At 41.0% G+C, this 21,206-nt stretch overlaps 2 protein-coding genes and 1 long non-coding RNA gene across 5 annotated transcripts in view; 1 reads left to right on the forward strand and 2 right to left on the reverse strand.

Moving 5' to 3' along the window:
• Positions 1-553: 553 nt before the first annotated feature.
• On the reverse strand, positions 554-2,404 carry LOC137857564 (uncharacterized). The gene is made up of 2 exons (XR_011097137.1): positions 2,295-2,404; positions 554-1,181 (listed from the first exon to the last, which is right to left on the reverse strand). It is a non-coding gene; the product is annotated as an uncharacterized lncRNA (long non-coding RNA).
• PDHA1 (pyruvate dehydrogenase E1 subunit alpha 1) lies at positions 1,787-15,389 on the forward strand. Of its 2 annotated transcripts, XM_068684216.1 has the most exons (12): positions 1,787-1,982; positions 3,481-3,495; positions 4,804-4,872; positions 5,791-5,964; positions 6,640-6,766; positions 10,173-10,264; positions 10,471-10,563; positions 11,362-11,517; positions 11,711-11,782; positions 12,704-12,771; positions 13,700-13,808; positions 14,918-15,389. In XM_068684216.1, exons 1-12 carry the CDS (start codon positions 1,908-1,910, stop codon positions 15,080-15,082), a joined length of 1,215 nt encoding a protein of 404 aa, XP_068540317.1. In that variant the 5' UTR covers positions 1,787-1,907; the 3' UTR covers positions 15,083-15,389. The 2 variants fall into 2 exon arrangements, with proteins under 2 accessions (XP_068540317.1, XP_068540326.1); XM_068684225.1 differs by lacking the exon at positions 3,481-3,495.
• A 130-nt stretch (positions 15,390-15,519) lies between these two features.
• Positions 15,520-21,206, reverse strand: part of MAP3K15 (mitogen-activated protein kinase kinase kinase 15) — an 82,456-nt gene continuing 76,769 nt past the window's right edge. For both annotated transcript variants that reach the window (XM_068684198.1, XM_068684207.1), the window contains 8 exons: positions 20,876-21,050; positions 19,499-19,684; positions 18,946-19,051; positions 17,706-17,916; positions 16,947-17,059; positions 16,658-16,755; positions 16,466-16,542; positions 15,520-15,966 (listed from right to left, as the gene is read on the reverse strand). In XM_068684198.1, the coding sequence (XP_068540299.1) occupies positions 15,885-15,966; positions 16,466-16,542; positions 16,658-16,755; positions 16,947-17,059; positions 17,706-17,916; positions 18,946-19,051; positions 19,499-19,684; positions 20,876-21,050 (1,048 nt within the window). In that variant the 3' untranslated portion in view covers positions 15,520-15,884. The remainder of the gene's footprint in view (positions 15,967-16,465; positions 16,543-16,657; positions 16,756-16,946; positions 17,060-17,705; positions 17,917-18,945; positions 19,052-19,498; positions 19,685-20,875; positions 21,051-21,206) is intronic.

Below are 21,206 nucleotides of genomic sequence, written 5' to 3' on the forward strand. Positions count from 1 at the left end.
TCTGGCAGCTGCTCCCCGCCAGCAGTGGGGGTGAGGCTGTGCCTGCCCCATCCCAGCCCTCCCAAGTGGAGCCAGCTCACCAGACCACGCACGTTCCCGCACACCACACCACCAAGCACACTGCACAGCGTCACATCACCATGCCACTGAATCCCCGCTAAGAAGGGCTGCTACGGCCTCGGCTTACTTCAAGCATTTGGGACTAAATGAGCACAAGGAATCATTACTACTGCCTTCTGCAGGCTGGATCTGGTGGCATGGGAAGAAGAAAAATCAGGCGGTGAACTGGCGACTCATGAAATGAAGCAGGGATCGCTTCCTGCTGGATGTGGACACAGTGAGCTGGGACGAGCCCCGAACGCCGGGTGCTCCCCCCTGCCTTTAACACGACGGCAGACGCTTGTAACGGCGGCTGCAATCCAAGCGAGTGATAACATTTCAGGATCACACCCCGAACGATAGAAAACAATGAGTTTTGGCCTCCTGTCACGCAACACACCCTTGATGTGGTAATACTAGAGTCACACATGGCAAGGTGCTCCATTATGAAACATTGCATAATCGTCTTCAGTAAGTAAATTATTTTCTATTGGCATTCTCTGCTTATGATTTATGTTTTCCTGGTCATTGTTTACCTCATTCATGAATTAGCTTTCTGCATTAGCTTTTTGGGGGGAGGGATTTAATTATTTCAACATGTTGTAAGAGTTTTTAATGGAGAAAACACATGAATATTGATGAAATAGCATGAAAAGTAAAAATGTCACAGGGGTAACATAATCAGTGCTTTACCATTTTTCCACAGGGGGATAAAAATGTATCCTTTCCCATCAAAAATAACTACATTATATGACTATTAGAAGTGTTCATAACATGTTTGTCTATAGGTGCATAATTAGAAACATTTCTCCACTTTTTTATTTCATGTGATGAAGGAATAGGTAGATTATACTGAACTTGGAATAAGCTTGACAGCATTTTTTTTGTCATAAAAACAGATTTTTTTCCTTGAGCAGGTCCATGTCCATAGTTAACAATTGCACATAGGTCTCCTGAAACCTTTATGTCACAGTGCTGCTATTTGAAGATGTTGTATTTGAGTTTCTCAACATGCTTTCCATCTTGCATATGGACACCAGTAGTACACTTTACTCTCTTGAGCAGAAGCACATGAGCGTTATCTACAGAATAACAGAACACAAGAATAAAACCATGAGTGCTTGTTCTGCTGCACACCACAGGGAACTCTGACAGCCTCACCATCCTTCCCAGGCAAATGACCTAGGCTCTATGTGCCCCCAGCTGTGACCAGAGGCCAGTTTTCTGAACGAGAGGTGCTCAACAAATATGGATTAATGAGAACAAAAGCTGGGTGTGTAGGAGACGGCAGGAGGGGTGCTAATGTTACACAGAGGTAGCATAATGAAGAGGACAGGGCCAAGAACACCTTGCTAGCATAAGAGAGGGAAGAAACAGCAGCGGGCTCTGCAGGGAGAGGTTGCAGAGAATGTTACAGCGCAGAGTCACTCCAGGGAGCGCCTCAGCTTCCCCTGCCCAAATCCGGGTGCTGCCAGGCGGCTCGGGAAATCCTGCAACACGCGTGGACAGCCGGATTTCTGGGGAGCACTCCCCACAGCCCCCCCCGGGCCCTTCCTTTCTCTAGAGAGAACCCCCCTTCAGGCATTTTTACAGATCTCGCCCTCAGCCCTGACAGAACCCCTGACAGAACCCCTAACGGCCGCCCCCAACGGCCCCAACCGCCACCGGGCATGCGCGCAGCGGCCGCGGGAGGCGGGCGCTTGGGCGGGCTCGGCGGCGGCGGCTGCGCGGCTGCCGCTTGAAGGAGACTCGAGGACGGGGCCCAGAACGGTGCCGGTGCCGCCGCCGCCGCCCTCCCTCCCCGCTCCATGCGCAAGATGCTGCTGGCCGCCCTCTCCCGAGTGCTGCCCGGCCCGGCCGCCGCCGCCGCCGCCGGCAGGACGGTAAGGGGGAGGCCGTTACCCGGGGGGGGGCGGTAACGGCCCCAACGGTCGCTGAGGGGGGGGAGGCGCGGGCTGCCTCAGGGAGAGGGGGGGGCTGTTGGTGTGGGGCTGCGGGTGTGAGGGGGCTGGCGGGGAAACAGCAATCATAATAATAACTTATTAGTGATAATAAAGGGGTTTCGGGGCTCTGTTCTGCCAGCTCTGTGCCAAAGGCTGCATAAAAATAAGTCAAGATGGTCGCTGTGTGTGTGTGTGGGGGGGGGGTGTCTGTAAGCAGCCGGGCTGTGACTGCGCTCGCAAACCGTATCGTACCTCAGGTGTCCCGCTCGCCTGACGCCAGGGCAGGGCCGGTTTCCGTGTTGAGGTTAATATTTAGGGAAGTGCGCAATGTGCACGGCGAGTGCTGTCACACGGGGCGAGGACGTGCCGCCCCCGTGCTGGCTGGAGCACGGCCAGGGTGCGGCCTGGAGGCTGGCACCCATAGGTGCCCCGTCCCGAGGCTCCTGGTGCGCGATCTAAATTAGGTATAAAACACAGCGATCCCTTTTTGAAGGCCTTTTGCAGGCCCACTTCAAAATTCCCCCACCCTGGCCACTTTCTGGAGTGCTTTGCCTTTGCTCAAATAGCGATCATTTGAGCTCTTCCTGAATTTTAGTTCAAATTGTGTTATTTCATGGCATTTGTGTTCCATTTCATCTCTTTCACGTGAAACATTTTCACAATTCTCTTCTACTTTCTCATTATTATTCCATTATAACGACTGTGGCCATGAGGAGAAAATAATCTAGCTGACAAAAAGGCACGTTGGCAAGATCATATATTTTGTTTTTGGCAGTGTTAAAGGGTGCTTTTTGGTAATTGAGATCAATAGGCTTTTTCGACGTTGAGAGCAAATCTCTTACTGTGCTTCTGAAGTAATTCACTTGCCTAGTAATTTCTTGCCCTGGCACAAAAGCCTGTGGGTGGCTGGTTTCACAGGAATGGCATGAGAGAGTAGGTTCATCAGCAAATCCTTCTGTGTGTTGGGACTGTATAGAATATGCATCTGAAGGTATTCCTTAATTTACAGCTAAATTGCGTTAAAATTTACAGATGGATGCCAAAAACTTGTTCCTTACTGCATGTACTTGGACTGCTTTTGACACGCTGTGCTTTCCTAGATGTCCAAACCAGACCCATTTTGGATATCTTAATGTAGTGTTTTGGATCCTAGTGACCGCCAAATACGCAAAGATTTCTCTTTACTTGTTCTTAGGCATTTATAACGCAGGCATAAAATAGCAAATAAATAGCAGCAGTCTTAATCCATTAGGCAGCATTTTACCTGTTTTGATAATATTATAAAGTATAAATATGGTTTTCTGTGACGCAGAACTTACCTGTAAACTGTATTGCAGTTTGCTAATAATGTGCTGATTTCTCCTCCCCCAATGGTTTGTTACTGTTACTTACTCTTTTTTTCTTTATCCTTTTTCCCTTCCAAATGCTGCTAACCTAGGGAGCTGTTAGTGAGGTAAGGCCTAAACCAGTTTGGTCAAGGTTTTCTTTATTTATTTTTTTAATATGTACTGGCCATGTATTAAGAACTTTTGTACAGACTGCCTCGCATTGCTTTCGTGTAGTGCTCAGGGCTGGGATCGGACCAGGCCGGCCTCCAAAGGTCCCTTCCAACCTCAGCCCTTCGGTGGTTCTGCGAATAGTAAACTCTTGACAGACTTCCAGCTCTAGAACTAAAATAGCTTTTTATCGCTGATAATACTGTTGCATTATGGTAAACAGTGTGGAAACCTGGTTTAAATTTAAAATCTTCAAACATTTAATCTGATAATGTTGGGCGGGTGGGGAGATCATGATAGCCAAATCAAATAGGCAATGGTAGATAATGAAGAAGGATTGAGAAAATTTCTCCTGGCCTTTTTCCAAATTTTATATCTATCAATCATACCATTGTTGGAGACACAGGACTGGATAGTCTCAAAATTTTGAAAGAATGAACCTTGATCTAAGTGTATGCAAATTCCAGAGTTGAATAAGCTACAGAAATTTATGGGTAACTTAATTAGCAATATGATTTTGCTGCTAAAGATCAAGTGCACTCCTTATGGCCACAAGGTGTGCATGAATAGATGACCATCATATAGTAAAGTTATTCAAGAATACCAGTTATCAGTCGGGTAATAAAAGCCTGTACACACGCTGTTAGAAAGAACATCAGTATTTCTTTAAACATCTTTCTTGTCTCTTCCCTACTCTGCCAGCCATTCTGTACTTGTATATTTCATGTATCCTTAGGTAGTGGCCATGCTATTACCCACTTACATAGTACTCTACTTCTTCACTGCTTGTTGTCTTGCATCCACCCACCTTCTCTTCCTGTTAAAAGGCAAGAGCAATTGTAGTTCACGTTCCACACATCTGACGTGTTTTGTTTTTTTTTCCAAATAAAGTTTTTGTTCTGTCAAGGTGAAATTCTAGTCAGTGCCAAGAGCCATTGAAATATGCAGTAGTTCTGTAGAAGAGTATGTATTTTTAGGATTTTGATGCTCTTCACGGTATTTTGAAGCTTATAGGTTTTCTTTAATTAATCAAGGATATAATTTCTAATCTTAATTTCAAATCCTGTGTTTTAAAGGAGTTCTAGTACGTATGTACAAAATGAAAGTTCTCTAATACTATAAGGATATGCCACCGGAGAGTTTCATTAAAAATTATTTCAATTTGGGTGTTAGAATTTGACAATTCATTTGCTTTATCTTGTAATTATATTTCAATGTTGCTCATATTTGTTTTTGTGTTTTTTGTTTTTTGTGTTTTTTTTAAGGCCTCTCGAGTGATGGTAGCATCACGTAACTATGCAGACTTTGCAAATGAAGCTACATTTGAAATCAAGGTAATGATGAAGCTGAAGGCTTTATACTGGTATTCTTTGTAAGCACTGTTGTAGATCTTGAAATGATGGATGTTTAAATTAGAAGAGTTTTCAGAACCAAGCCCTGTACTACCTGGCCTGATTTTTAGATGGAGCTGGAAGCATGCTGCTTGGAAGTGTGTGGTTGTGTGACTGTGTTAATTCAAAGTAAAGTAGTGTGCAAGTGCATTGTATGAAATTCCTCAGGGCATTGTCGGAGTTGCTCTAACACAAAATGTCATGTAACCTGTAAAGCAGTATTTTGCCCATCTGTGTCGACAGAGCTATTTGTTGGTCCCTTCCGCTAGACTGGAAGGATTTTTGGTATGGGTACCTAAAATCAGCCCTCCACGCAGCTCAGGATAGGCCATGGTTTGGGGAGGAATTGTTGTGGTATGTGTTGCGGTTTGGCCAGTGGGGTGGCTGCTGCTGCAGTGGTTTATAACTGTGAGTAAAAGTGGTCGAAGAGGTGAGGTCCAGACTTAGGACCAGATCTTAAAAACTCCTACAGAGGAAACTCCTGTCTTGTCACTTCACTAAGCCTCTGTACATCTTGTCAAGTGTTAGGAATGCAACTACCATGGAAATGAGCTTTTCTAGTACTTTGTGAGCACTTCATCTGCTGGTAGTAGGAGCTATAAGGTTTCATTTTGAGAATGGAAATCTGTCTTTATTGAAAGTAAAGCTTTTATTTTCCTGAATTTGGAAACAGTGCATAAATTTTGTAGTTTGTTTGACCTGGGCATTTAGGTTTTGCTGGCCTCCTTTTTAAAACGGTATTACAATCAGGATTTGAAATGGTGTGTTGTTTTTTGTTTTTTTTTTTTTTTTTAAAAAAAAAAAAGTGATAGAAATGGGATCAGCTACTTTCAAGAAATAAATACTTGTTCAACTTCGCAGAAATGTGACCTCCACCGCCTGGAAGAAGGCCCTAGTACCACGGCAGTGATGACTCGAGAGGAGGGGCTCCATTACTACAAGACGATGCAGACCATACGACGCATGGAGCTGAAGTCTGACCAGCTGTACAAGCAGAAGATTATTCGTGGCTTCTGCCACTTGTATGATGGTCAGGTGAGATTCTCCATTCCTTACCACCCCCCCCAAGATGTTTTTATATTGTCTTGCCATAGTTACGTAGGGATTTGAATAGATGGGAGAGTAAATCTATAACTGGGTGTCTGTGTAGAATGGCTGAAGTTGTCGTGGGATCTGTGATTTGGTTCTTTATTTCTTTAAAACCTGTCTGTGAGAGCACAAGGGAATCCCTGGGGTCTTGAGACAGCAACAGGAAGAGAGAGAAGGCAGGTTTTTGTTCCAGTGGTTCATAGATCAGGTACCCACTATAAAACAAGAGTCAGGAGAAAGAACTTCCTGAACGTGGTGAAACTTTGCTGTCTGTCCATCCTCTGCCCATTTTTGAATTGCAGTTATTTAGATACTTCATTTGGGAGATGTGTTTAGGAAAAAGCTTGTGCGTCTTTTTAGCTTCTCATATTCCTCCTGTCTAATTTTGTTGGCTGCAGACAGGACAGGTTGGAATATAGAGCCCAAGGATGTTGTAGCTCCCGATTTTGGACAAACAGGCCTAACATCACCTTTGTATTCAAGGCAGCCTTCTGTAGCTGTGCTTTTTCTCTTTTCTCCTTTATTTCTTGTAGGGGCACCAAAGGTAGACCTTGCCACGCTGCTGACTGTGGAAACTCTGTGCTTTTCTTCATTGCTAAACTTACTTTTCATCTGTAACAGGAGGCTTGCTGCGTAGGGCTTGAAGGTGCCATAAAGCCTACAGACCACGTGATCACAGCGTACAGAGCTCACGGTTTTACCTATGCACGAGGTGTTCCCGTTCGAGAAATTCTTGCTGAGCTTACAGGTACGTGCTGAGTAGAATGAGGATTCACGTGCTGCTGTACTCATGTCAGAATTTTTTACTCAAATTCAAAATGCTGTTGATGTACAAAGTGTACTGGGGCTTCAGAAGTAATTTAGGGACATAGTAGAAAGAATCTTTTTAAATTTATGATGCAGCCACTTCTTATAATAAAACATAAGTCAGAGGCTGGTCATATGCCTTCCAAGGCATAACTTTAGAGAACTTCTTGATACTGTATGCCATGTTTGATGTGCTGTAGCAGCTTGCTTAAATGAAGCTTGCTGGCGGTTGTCATTTATTCTCAATAGGGCAGGGTGTTACCCTTCCTTGGAGGCAGACTTGAATTTTCTGAATTATGCTGCTGAAGTCTTAGACTGGTAGGCACTGCTTGTAATGATAAAATGAATGGTTTGGGAAATTTGTGACTCTTTTTGAAAAACAAGAGCATGACATGGTGATGTCTACCTAAATTTTTGCGGAAAGGAGTTGGTTATTGACAGTCAGATTGTAAGGGGAGCAGGCAAGAGGAGTGGGTCAGCCTGCTGAGATCTGCGTACTGATGTCAGAAGTGAAAAATTAACTAGGAATTCGAAGGCCTTTGTATGCTGCTGGTATTATGAATCATTGCTGTAATGAAGACTTAATCTGAGCATTTGCATGCTTGAAACATTAATACAGGAAAGCACATTATGGAGATAGAGAAGAGGTATGGCTTTATATACTAAGATAGCATGTGTTTGACTTGCCAAATGTTGTTAGGTACAGGTAAGAAAGAAAGTAAAGAAGGAAACTTTGACTGAGGTCTGTTATTGGACCTGAAACCATAAATATCGGTGCTGTTATTGTCTAATTTACTTTTCAATGCATCATATTCTATAGCATTACACTTGGTTTTAGTGGAGCCCTTTTAATGGGGGAAGAACAGCAGCAGTACAGAGACCGTTGTTCCAAGAATGGTGCTTGGGGCAAGTTTCTGGATAGGCGTGCCACTGGAGTTCATTTTTAAGAACAAAGATCTTGACTGAAAAATGCAAAACTGAAAGATAGCCTGAGTTACAGTGACCAGGAAGTGACAGAGTTTAAAAATGTTTGAACGAGCAGGAGGCAGAGTCAACCAAAGACTAATAGGTAAGATCATCCTATGGGAAACAAACTGTAGGAAAGAATTGTTTGGGAGAATTGACAGTTCCCTGAGGAATGATATTGTGGAGACCAGGTTGTTCTAAGAGGAGTAGAAAGAATAGGGAAAAGTGACTTTGGTAAATTAGGAATTCCAACTAAGCTAAAATACAAGAGGTACAAGAGGAAGGGTTGTACAAAAATGTGAAGGAAGGTTACTGATGTTTAAATGTAAAACAGTATTTTTATGATGAAAATTAATCTTTGTTTGGTTTGTGTTTTTTTTGTTTGGACTTCTTTTTTTTTTTTTTTTTTTTTGCTTTGGCCCTAGCTGCAGAATCTGTCGAAGCCCATGTGAAACCACTTCATGGGCATAGTAAAAGTACAAAGAAGACCAATAATAAAAATGATTCACCCTTAAGAAAGGGAAGTACAGATTCCAGAGCAGCACTAGCATTCTACTTCTAAAACAACCACCAACCCTAAGGCAAAATAAGCAAACTGTGCTTAGAAGTAAAATACAAGCCTTTATGATTAAGTTTAAAAAGCAGATTAGGGTAAGAAATGTAAAAAGTGGCACAGGCTGATGAGAAATTGTGTGTTCTTAGATTAGCTGGGCCTGGTCCACCTGACCAATTTAAGAAAACTTCTTGCAGCTCAAACTTGCTTTAGGCAAAAATTTCTGTAATTTAAATCAGTGCTGCATCTGAAAGTATTGGATTTACAGTTATATTTTAAAAAGTAAATGGAGAGAAAATAGAGAAATAAAGCAGTTGGCCACAGTTTATTCCTGGAGAAGATGACTAAATTACGCTGTGAGTACTTTATTACCTAAAAGGTGACATTAAGAGCCAACATAATTTGCCAAAGTACATTATGTTAAAGCAATCTAATTTCCTCTTCTGAGAGGAAACAGAACTAATGGACAAGGAAGAAACACACAGATGTCAAGCTTTCCTTATTATTGTTTAGTAAGTCTTTTGACGGTAGCAGCTGTGATCCTGTATAAGAAATTTCACATAAGTCATGATTTGGTAATGTAGCTGGAAAACCACTGATTATCAAAGTTCTTGTTGAACTAGACAGGTGTATTCAGCAGGGTTTAAGGTTGCTCTGCTGCCTACACAGTGTAGTTCTGTTCATAGTTAAGAGAACAGTGTGGAGGATTGCACTTGCTGAATTGGTGGAAGATAGCAAGCCTTGTGTTGGGGAGAGATTGGCTTGAGAGGTTGCTTTTTGACAGCTATACATTGTTGCGGTACATTTTATTAAATGAAAATAATCTTGATGCTTAGCATCTGTAGGACCTCAGCTGGAGGGCAGTATTCTTGCTGGTTTTGATAACTGGTTTGGCAGCTAACAAAAATTAACTCTTTACCTTGTTTCTGTGGGCAAGAGGAGATAACAGCAAATAAAAAGTCTGATTTTTGAAATTGTAAAAGGCACCTTTTAAATAAAAAGTGGGTTGAATTTGGAATGGAATTGGAGTGTTTTACTTTCAGGTACTGATGGCACCAGTGAGTTTGCTCTTTTAGTGCACTGTCATGGATGCTACCTTTGTCTTCCAACTATGTTTGAGTACACTTAATGTGGATTTGAAAAAGTTACTCATTTGATGGGACTTCTTGTGGTGCTTCACAGGCTGCCAGTTATCTGTAAACGACAGCTTGAATACTGCTGGGCTATGTATTGATGTTTATATGGAGGGTGGGAGTTGTGTTGTTGTATGGCTGTTGGTTTTCTTATTTTCTACTTTGAGTCTGTAATTTTTGCTTCTGGATATTGTCAAAGAGAAGACATAGATTATTGCGATTAATTTGGAACTGTTCATATTTCTACTGCAGAAGCAAGAATTAAAAAGGACTGTATATGTACTTCTTGTTACAGTAGCATAGATTACAGGTATGAGAAATGTAGACTGTGTTGGTTATTTAGAAAAATAAAATCACTGCTTTGCTAGAGAGTGCTTTTGTGTTGAGGACACTGAAATTCCTTGGGTGGCTTTGAAGTTTCTTCATAAATCTCATTTCGTATTTCTTGAACTGTTTTCATGATCATTCTTCCTCCTGGTTATTTGTTTGTTTGTTTTGATACATTTAACTGTAAACTCTGCAGATAGAGGCCATTATGTCCTTGGGAATCCATGTGTTACCTCTACTGAGGTGAATCTGATGACAAATACAATGTTGTCTTAGGGTTGTTACCTTTTAAAGGATCAGATTAGATGTTATCATTTGTATAGTATTTTTTCTCTGAAAAAATAAATCCCTTTTTGATCATGTTTCAGGTCGAAAAGGAGGATGTGTGAAGGGAAAAGGAGGATCAATGCACATGTATACCAAAAACTTCTACGGTGGTAATGGTATTGTTGGCGCTCAGGTATGTACGTGATTTCTACTTTAAAACACAAGTTGAACTTGGCTTGTGTCCCATGCCACTGTTTCCTCTCTGTGTTGGTAACAACTCTTCATTCCTTGAGCAGATCCTTAACACAGTAAATGTCTCTTGACATTTCACCAGCTACTTGTTTTCAGCTCCTCTGAACATTGTTCTAAATTTTTGCCTTCTCCTTTGCTCTGTGACAGGTTCCTCTTGGAGCTGGGATTGCTCTGGCCTGTAAATACTTTGGTAAAAACGAAGTCTGTCTGACTTTATATGGGGACGGTGCAGCCAATCAGGTAAACGAGCTTTGTTTAAATGTGGCTCTGTGAGGAGTGTGTCTGTGGGTAATCTGTTTTCACTCCATGAACCATGAGCTCTGCCTTTTTGCAAGGTAGCAGGAGTACATCTTTAGCCTGTTCAGAGTCTGCAACCCAGACAACATCTGTCTTGGAACTAAAAACAAGATTTTATGTTGGACTTCCTGCTGCAAGAATGCTTTATTAAAGAAGGCCACTGATACCAAGTGTCTTACAGAGCTGCTTCAGACATTTGGACAGTTGTTTTCATATTTTGGGCAGAAAAATTAAGCCAGATAAGAAATCAGTGTTTTAGAGTACAGTGTTGATGTATCTTGCCACTTCGAAAACACAGGTTAAGAGCTCAGCTCTTGTTTTTCTTCTGTGTTAAGAGTTAAAGTCGTAAGGCTGATGCAGTCAATGTGCTTGAACTTTTCTTTTACTTTGCTGTAGCAGTGCCCTGCCAAGTTAATCAATCAAGAAGTTTCTTATGACTATTCGTAAAATACTTTGATTAAAGTAGGTTTTGTGCTATCAGAACATGGATACTAAAATAGGTTTAAAAAAAATAATAGGTTTAAACATACAGAGGATCTATGAACTATTAGTTGAGGTGAAAGTTACCTTACCAGGTAACTTCTCTCTTATTCCTGCTGAGCTGCAGTAAGTAGCTGCTTTCAGATTACTTTTAGTGTTAGAAGTTTTACTAGTTAGACATCTGCAGCTGAATGATTTTTCATTAGAGCCTCATGCTTGCAGTCTGAGCTCCCTGACTAGAAATAACTTCTTTTCTTTCAGGGCCAGATATTTGAAACATACAACATGGCAGCCTTGTGGAAATTGCCTTGTGTTTTCATCTGTGAGAACAATCGGTATGGGATGGGAACTTCGGTTGAAAGAGCTGCAGCCAGTACGGACTACTACAAAAGAGGAGACTTCATTCCAGGGCTCAGGGTGAGTGCAACTCCAGTTTGTTTTGAGGCGTGCAGGTATGTGCAGTAAATGTATTTCTTGGTATATTTATAAATATTCTTAAAAATAGGAAAACTTGAAATTGAATTCCTGTTGCACTTACAATACGGAAGTACTGAACTTGCAGGCTAGTTTTTGGCAATTCTTTGGCTCAACTTGCTGTTCTGTGTCTCAGGTGGATGGCATGGATGTTCTGTGTGTCCGAGAAGCAGCCAAGTTTGCAACTGAGCACTGCAGAGCTGGAAAAGTAAGTCAATAGCCACTCCTCTACCATAGGTGGAAGTCATAGCAATAGTTGCTGCATAAAATATTTCTCATCTAGCCCAGTTTTCTGTAGTAGCTATGACTTGTTTGACATTCATTTCCTTTTTTCTCCACCAAATGGAACCTGGGAGTCATTGAGAGTTCTTTTAATACTGTTAGGATTGTTTACATGCAATTGGTATTAATGAAGCTATAAGAAAAAAAAACACAGACCTGGTACCCTGTTAACTTCCTCCTGCTTTCTATCTTACTTAAATTCTGCTTAAAACGAGTGGACTGTTAGACAGCTGTGTTCTTGTGAAGAGATTTCTTAGGGTAAGTGGCAAGGAAAATAATTCTATATTTACAACAAAGGGAAAGTGAAGTTCTGTGAGACTTGATACAAGATAAGAGATCTATTTTTGTATACCTCCCTAGCAATGCATACAGAACTAGATAAAACCTTAAGGATTTTCAGCACAAGTGTCTGTCACCCAAGTATGATACATTGGTTCTCACATTTGTTGAAATATTTAGCAAAATGATATTTATGCTTGGAATGCACAGCGTGAAAAGAAGAAAACTTCATACAGAAGAACTAGTTTCTGCTAGTTACAGTCTTAAAGTGAAAATAATAGGTGATTTGAAGTAGTCTGGGTAGTGGTTCAGTGGCATTGGGAGGTACCAAATGGTGTAATACTGCTCAATAAAAACACGAAAGTAAAGGCTAGTAGTATCAACATAATCTTATTTGAAAAGTTACGTTTCATTTTACTAGTTGCCATAATGTTATGTGAATTAATTAAGCTAAGAAAACTGCATTAAAATCATTTGTCATTGGTGCAGTATTTGCTATAGGTGAGCTGCTATAATAACACAGCGATTGCTCGAGGTGATAATGCTCTGCATCTCCTGTCTTTTTGAGGGTCCTATCGTGATGGAGTTACAGACATACCGTTACCACGGCCACAGTATGAGTGACCCTGGAATAAGGTACTGTGAAATACTTTATTGGCATTTGCTGAAAATAATTAAGTATTGATGGTCAAAATCAGGAAACTGTCATGGATTTGGTGTTTAAATCCAGTGTGAAGTGCATAAAGGTAGTCACGATGAAATAAATCACTGTGCCCAGTCTGGTCACTCATCTCATCGCTCAGTGGGTAATCAGGGGCAATGTAACATACACGTTTTATTTGCACTAGTAGGAAATTTAGTTCTAGAACAAGAGCTAAGTTTGTTAAATTTCTGTACTTTTTATTAATGAATTCTGCATTCAGTGTGAGTTTATGGTGTGTTCGAAGCAAGCTTTGACTGAAAAGCAGCGCACTTCTCTAGGGCTTTTAGAGTATATAAAATCCTCTAACTTAAAAGTATAACAACAGATGGAGACAAATGGAATACTTAAAAAATACAAACATAGAGATGCTAGAAAGATTTGGGCACTGTGTGCCATCTGACAAATTTGAACTGACCTACATGAAGTAGGCTGTGTCTTAACACATCATCAGAAACTTGTAGTGAAATGGAGTTTTTCATTGATTGAGCTCATGAAACACGTCACACAATGTGTGACCCACCTAACGCCACAGCAAGCCACCAAACCCCACTGTTATTTCTCCTCAGAGGAGATGGGGAGGGGGAAGTGCTACCTCTAGAGGTAACTGTCTCAGGCTGTGATAGCTTCCCTTTCCCTGCCTGCATTATATTCGTCTGTATCTACTTCAGCTCAGCATCCACTTTCAAATCTAAGAAGTGTTCTAGATGTGGTTGTGCAGTAATGAATGTTGCTGTATTTTCATTGCGTTCCTGACAATTCTTTGGTCACGCCTCTTCTGTAAAAGGGAGCTGTGTCCAGAACCTCACTTCTGTTCAAGGACACCACTAAAGGCTACTGTCTCTTTGCTTGTCTCGCTCCTAGCTATCGTACTAGAGAAGAAATCCAGGAAGTGAGAAGCAAAAGTGATCCCATTACTTTGCTGAAGGACAGAATGATCAACAATAACCTTGCAAGCATCGAAGAATTAAAGGTATGACTTTAAGTAGATGTTTAAGCCAACTCGTGTGCATTCACATACTAGTTATCTGAGAAGCATATTTACACTGCATTGTGTATCATCACTTGTTCTTTCTTCTTTTTTTTTGTTGGAATATATTTTTTTGGAATATAATTTGTTGGTCTACTCTACTGTGAAATTTCATTGTAGACCAACTAATGAGACTAATCACTATATTGAATGAGCTGAAACAGCATAGCTCAGTGCAAGGCTCTTCAAATAAATCTCTCGTCATACTAAGATCTAGAAATCAAAATTGCCCATATGAGCTAGAAAGGAGGTAAGTCTCTGAACTTGCAGTGTCTTACAATGGCAAAGGTCATTGGTTGTGAACAAGCCAGAAACCCTCAAAGCAAATATTCTGAAGCTTCTGATCAATTTTGTTTTTATAATAAAACAAATGAAAAGTACAAAAAGACTTTAGCACAGTCATTAGCACACATGGGGAGGGGGGAACGACAAAGAAAATGCTTCTAGTGAAATCTCACTGCCCAGTGTAGCTGCTATGTATGTTACTGACCTCAACATCTTTTGTACGTAAAGTGACAAAGAATATATTGACAGTTAAAGGTTAAGTTACAAATAGAAGGTATCGTATACTTAGCCCTCTCACGTATGGGTTACCAAGTCTATCACTACTGAAAAAAATGCTTTATATGAAAGACCTGTGTGGAAGGTAATACAGTAATATCAAGCAGAGAGGGTATTGAGATCTACTTCCACCTTGTGAAGGTCTCTCTGCATCTGAAGTGATGTGTTGCATGGTGATAAACTGACTGACAGGGTTGCAGTAAAAGTTGGCTGCATTCTTACTGTTTTGCAGGCTCAAAATTCAAAAAGAAAAATGCTCGGTGTGGTCATGTTCCTCTAGGAATAAGTTAATTGCACTCTCTAAAGGGACAAATGCTTCACTTCAGTAGGGAGGGACATTCCATGTGTCTGTTTTCTTTTTTTTTAAATCTGTTATAGACAGCATTAATACGAAGTCTGGCCAGTGCTTCATGACTGCTTTTAACTAACTTCAAGATTAGGATGCTTTTATCTGAGCTGCCTTCAAATTAACATCTCTTTTCTTCATTTAGGAAATTGATGTGGCAGTGAGAAAGGAGATAGAGGAAGCTGCTCAGTTTGCTACCACTGACCCAGAGCCACCACTGGAAGAACTAGGAAACCACATTTACTACAACGAACCACCCTTCGAAGTGCGTGGCCCAAACCAGTGGATAAAGTACAAGTCTGTCAGCTAAAGGCCTTTTTATTGGGCATAACTTATTCATAAGAATAAGTGAATGCATTACAAGAACTGTAACGACTCAGAAATAAACCTTGATCTTATTTAAAAGCTCTTTCAAATAAGGAGGTGTTGTGTAAGGCAGTCCATCACAGTATGGGTTGTCTTAAACACACCTGAATGTTGTTTTGGAAGGAGCTGCATTAAGAGAAAGCAATGGTTTATTTAAATCGCTATGTATTTGCTTTACAAACTTTCCTTTGGAGTGCTGTATGTGTCATGTACAGTGTAAAGACAAAAAATTAAACTTCAATAACATTTAACTTGGTTGTCTGTTTGCATCGTTTCTTTATGAACCAACCACTTGCCAAAAAAAACATTTTGGTTAGCTGCTTTTTTGCTGCAGAGAAGTTACTAAATGAAAGCATCACGCCAGACTTTTCTTAGCAAGAGTAGCTTTAATACAAAAAGCTATATAGAGTCGACTACAAAGAGGTGATGTGCTTAACCCCTTCCTGCTCAACCATCCCCCTGCAGAGCTGTAACACATTAAGTTCACAGTTTTCACAGCGGTGAGGTGGTACATGTTTTGCAGACAAGTTTTGTCTCAGCTAAGGCTTTGTATTTACAGTGACAGGCATTTGACTTCTGCTTTACTCTTTCAGAAGCTGTTACTATTCACTGTGTTACACTGGTGGTCAAACAAGCTGTCTAGTTGTGCAAAACCTGCAAGGCCACTATACATATATGTACATCTAATAACTTAGGAATGTATCTTTTAGGTGCTTATTCCCATTACGTGTTCTGTTTCCAAAGAGCTAACCTTCTGCCTCGGAGGTCTTATCAGCTGTTTGGCGGTGGATTAATATGGCATTCCAAATTCTGCAGAGAAGACCACCTCTGCGTGAAGAAGAGTGGAGAACAATTAGGGACTACAGTAACAGGTTAGGAGAAAACACCCTCATCTCCGTTACTCTACAGTGAGCAACAACTGAACTCTAGACTTCCCAATGATTTGCCATTAAGATGGCACAGAAAACGCTCTATGCTCCTTTAAGGTTAGGGCCAGAACAACTTCTTCCATGTCATCCAGGGGTTAATGGAATGACAATGAAAGGATTTTAATCAAGGGGTAGGAAAAGTAAATTCATGCTTTCCATGTGTTCACTTAGTCTTCAATGATGGAGAAATAGTTCTCAACCTTGGTAAAAACCAAAGCTTAAGTGGCATGAAGCACCCTAGGTTATATTACGGTGTGTCAGTTAACACATGGACAACATTAACAGAAGATCACAGAGTAAATTAACAGAGCTATTTGAAAATCCTAATGTCTAAGGCCCATTTTTTCATTTTTTTTAAATAAATTAAGCTCTTAATGACCTAAGAGGTAGTTCCTTACCGCAGTTGAAGGTATCGCAAATCATCTTTAGTGATATCATTGAGGACAATGCTTAGTGTATAATCCTCTTCAGCAAACTGAAAGGCAAATTTGTTCCTAAATTAGTAGTCCTTTGAAACCAAACTGCTAGCAATGACTGCAATGATGTTTTGTTCTGTTTTTTTAAGGTGATTTCTTTTTTTTTTTTTTTACCCTCTTAATTGCATCCAAGTCTGCTCCTTGTTGTTTCAGCCAGTTTGTGAGCTCAGGGTCTGCATTCTCTTTAATTGTTGATGCAGTCCACCGAGAGTCTTAAACAGAAAAAAAAAAAAAATAATAAAGCATGGGTTAATACACTTAAAAACTAGGACAGAAGTGGTGGTTTGAGACTACTTAAAATTGAGGCTCTTTTTAGATACCTTGAGCCAAATCTATTTACTACTAATCATGTGATCTAAAACACTTGGGTATAACTGTCAAAGTATGCAGTATCTCCTCCTACCTTTGGGTTTAAGTTTTAATTGAAGCAAGCATAGTTCCTGAGTTTTTTGCTCCAAAGATTGTTGTAAGAGCGTCTGATACTCTTTCTCCTTCTGAATTAGGTTTTCCAAAAGCCTGTTAGCATACAAGAGAGAGCGAACATAGCCATAGTGAGAATAATCAAATTTACTTAAAGAAAGAAAAAAGAAGTAGTGTTTTTAACAACTACCACAGGTCAGAGATGTTTGATACTCTTCCCAGGAAGATAAAACATTTCATTTTGGTTGTCTGAGACTCAGCATAGTGGTGGCACTTCAAGGCCTTCATCGTTGTGGCAGAATTTAGTAAATATGTATGTGTAAATCCTGTTCCTATTACTTTGCGGTTGCCCTGGGCAGAGTTTCTGCCTTTATACTGGTGTTTTCCTAAAACTCGCAGGAACATCTCTGAGGACACTGGGTCAGGTGGCATCCAGAGGACTAAGGAAGTAGGAAAGAAACCAATGCAGTTACACAGGCCTAATTACTTAACAGTAGAAATCCAACAGGACATTCTGCACTTTAAAAATATTTATGCAGGAACAAAAGTTGCACTGAAGGCTTCTGAACTGTCCAGCCAGTGCTGCCAGCATATTCTGAAACTGATTGTGTTCCTGGAAGGTCTGCTTTATCACAGGGTAGGTGGTGTTCTTACCATGTATGTACCTATCACTGCTGAAAGCATGTCTGAGCTTTTCAAAGACTGCCTGAAAATAACTCCATAGCCTTTATCTAGGGATTACCTGACGGTCTCCTGTTTGAGTCTGCCCAACTCCAGGCTGAGTTGCTGCGGCGCCTCATGGGACACCACGGAGCTGAGGGTGCTCACTCCTGACGTGACAGCAGGGTCCTCAGCCCCGTTTTGTTCCGTGGGCTGGTAGCTCTCCTCCACTTCGTCACCATCTTTGTCCCCACCTTCCATTTCCGATGCTGGCTCAAAGTGAGCTCGAAGCTCTGGTAAAACAAGTTTGTTTGTTTTTATACAAGGATAGCTCCGTGGGCTGGTACAGTTTCTTTATTACTGGAACTGAAGATGCTCCAGCTGAGGATGTGCACTTTTTTCATTTTTATTACAGTGGTGAGCAGGGGAGTAGCAAAGCCTTGTTAGCTGGGCCACAGATTTTATGACTGCAATTCTAAGTTAAGTACAAATGGCACTGTAGTAGCTCAGCTGTAGTTTACCAGTAGAGGTGGCTGTGATAAATATGCTTGTGCTGAATTACAAGGCAGTTAGTGAAATGCATTAATGGGAAATCCATGAAAGCTTGTTAGGCTTTTGTTCTCTTTATTACTCTAATAATTTTTAAAAAGTTTTTTATCACTAATGCCCTTTACCAAAGAGTTACAAAGCCATTTTCTTTCCCAAGAATCATTTCTAACCCTATTTCTCTCAGAACTTGCTGCAGGCTTCTGCCCTTCCCACCAAAGAAGAGCTGCCAATTTTCTTCTGACAACAAAGTCTAAAGACATTTGGCTGATTTGGCTCTAAAGCCATGGCAACTTCGGTGTGAAAGGGCTCACCATCAGTAAGTGCACTCAGAATATTCTCATATCAGAAAGAGTGCTTAGCACTTCAGAGTTACAAAGCTGCTTGCAGCTCTCCAACTTAGATGTATTCCTGAACAGTGCATCATCTTTTAGCCTCTCCCCTCTGGGTGATGGTGGTGACTTTTCCTACTACCCATCTATAGGCCAAAATCATATTTCTCATATAAATGCACTGCTCCTTCCCCTTCTTTGCATCTGCTCTAGAGCTCAGCAGTGATTTTTCAGAACACATAACCAGACCAGACAAGCAGCAGATTTCCACATGGATTTCATCAAAATGTTGTATAGTGTCATTTTCTTTCTTACTAGAAGTGATTCCTGGTCCAATTAAATATTGGACTATGTTGTCTCCACAGCACAGAAAGGCTGCTGAGGTCCCTGAAAGCTCCTGATCAGCTCTTTTTTGTTAGGTTATTTACAGCTGTTCTGATTTACCTGGAATAAGAATAGTGACTGCTGCTTGGACTGCACGGCGAATTATGTTGTCCATTGCAAACATCCAGTGGGGCCGTATTAAATGATTCCTTAATACTTTGTTCACCTGCAAATACACAAGTAAAAGCTGTAGGAAACAACAGGTGCTTACACCTTAGGAAAGGAAGTCTTGTTTTTCAATATTAAGGTGAAGTTTTATAAAGAAACAACTGCATGAGTCACTAATGCCCTCCCACTTTCCAAAGTCTAAACAACAATTTGACAGTTCTAGCTCCTCTCCTGAACCAGGGGAGGTAGGACATGAAATAAACGTAGGGCTCAGAACAAAGATCACAGCTTGCTGGTAGCCTATGGGCAACCCTCAACCCCCTGCTCGGCTTCATGGCCTGGCTGGCAGCACCAATCTCCATGAGCTCTGCGTCCAGCCCTATTTGTGTCCAGCAGGAGCAGGTTAAGGGGCAAAAGGTGAGGAAGAGGGAAGAAGCTACAAACCCCTGGGGAGAGCTCTGTCCTGGAAGAATTCCCCTCCCTCTGTGCCTGGCAAGGAACTCACCGCATCCTGAAACCCGAACAGCACCAGGTGGATCTGATTGATGGAAGTGCTGTCAAAGTCCAAATCCATTTTCAACTTGGATATGGTCGAAGCCATCACTCTGTGCTCAGGGGAGCGAATGAAGTCCCTTAAAATCCCAATAATTTGGTTGATGTGGGCTTTTGAAAGTTGCAGCTCTTCAGAGCTCTGGAGAAAAGACAATAAATGTATATCAAGTAAATCCCAGAGTCATATAACATCTAATTAGTAGTATTAATATTTTGGTTACAATTTATAGCTTTGCAGATGCTTATTTCACATCTCTACACAGAAGTCACAGAACTTTAATTTCTGCTTAGCCTTTATTTTCTACATTTTTTATATTTTTATTTACAGTAATTCCTATTTTCCAAAAATGAATTAAGTCTACTGCTACAGTGGCTGTTGCTAAGGTTAGAGCTTCAGGACGATATTTACATATTTGTCCAATGTACTGCAGAGGGCAGCTCTTCTCCATAAAAGTAGCAGAGCGAAGTGGTAAGACACCCAAATTTTAATGGATGCTCTCAGCTTTTTGAAGCTGAATCTGGACTTTAACTAATTATGCAGACATACAATTTCCTTAGGCAAAACATTATATTTATACACACATCTATGGTAAGTCAGAAAAAGGTCTAAGTCACACAGTGACAGTTCTCAAATGTTCATTCTCTGATTTGCTGTCCATAATCCCTATAGTTAAAGCCATTCAAGTACTTGTAAGAATAACAACCTGTGCAATTCAAAGGAAGACAGAGAAAAGTATTACAGCAATTATGGAAAGGAGATGATTAAGGCAATGCTGCAGAACAGCCGGAGACTGAGGTAGGACTTGCTGTTACTAAATAATCCTTCCTTATCCTGGAAAATATTTAAAACCTTGCTTACTTCTGACCAAGATGCCACATACAAACTTTAAAGCTATGGGCCATTCTGCAATTTTGTCCTTAAAAAGCAAAACAAAAAAAAACAAAATATGCACAACAACCAAAAAAACCTAGCACACCAATCTCAGCTGTCTAACAGCCACCAGATGCCCCAAAACAACAACAGGAGGCCAGCAGCAGGCAAAACGTGATGTTTGCTGTCCATTCAGACAACAGCAAAGGGCTCACACAGTTACAGCCCTCAGAGATTAAAATATTCAGAAGTGACAATCCAAGCAGTTGAAGTTGACACACCATCAAACACGAGTGCCAGTATGAATGTGGACTACAGAAAGAACTACTAATTTAAAACTGTTGGCACCTTCATTTATTCGTTTTCAGGAAAGAAACGATACCGACTACCTAGCTTGACATTTACCTTTTTGAAGCAGGAAAAAAAATAATAATTAAAAAAAAAAAGAGTTGAAATTACCTGTGCAATACATTCCTGCAAATTCGAAGCAACTTTATCCTGTTCTTCCTTCAGGATTTTGTACAGAATTGCTCGGCGCTCGCTGTCCTTCCGTAGCAGAAACAGACCAGAATCCTTATCCTCAACAGAAGGAGAGGCGCTCCTGTCCTCCAAGGCCAAGCCCTCATCGGGCACGCTGCATCAGCAACAGGGCCACAAACAAGAGAGACCTCAGAATTACCAGCGTGGTAGCACTGCCAGAAGGGAGGGGTACTTGGTAGGTTACAAAGTGAGTCAAGCTACAGAGGAGATGGTGCAGCCCCTCAGCAGGTGAAAAACCTCACTGAAGGCA

Source organism: Anas acuta, chromosome 1 (assembly GCF_963932015.1).
Source record: "Anas acuta chromosome 1, bAnaAcu1.1, whole genome shotgun sequence".
NCBI lineage: Eukaryota > Metazoa > Chordata > Aves > Anseriformes > Anatidae > Anas > Anas acuta.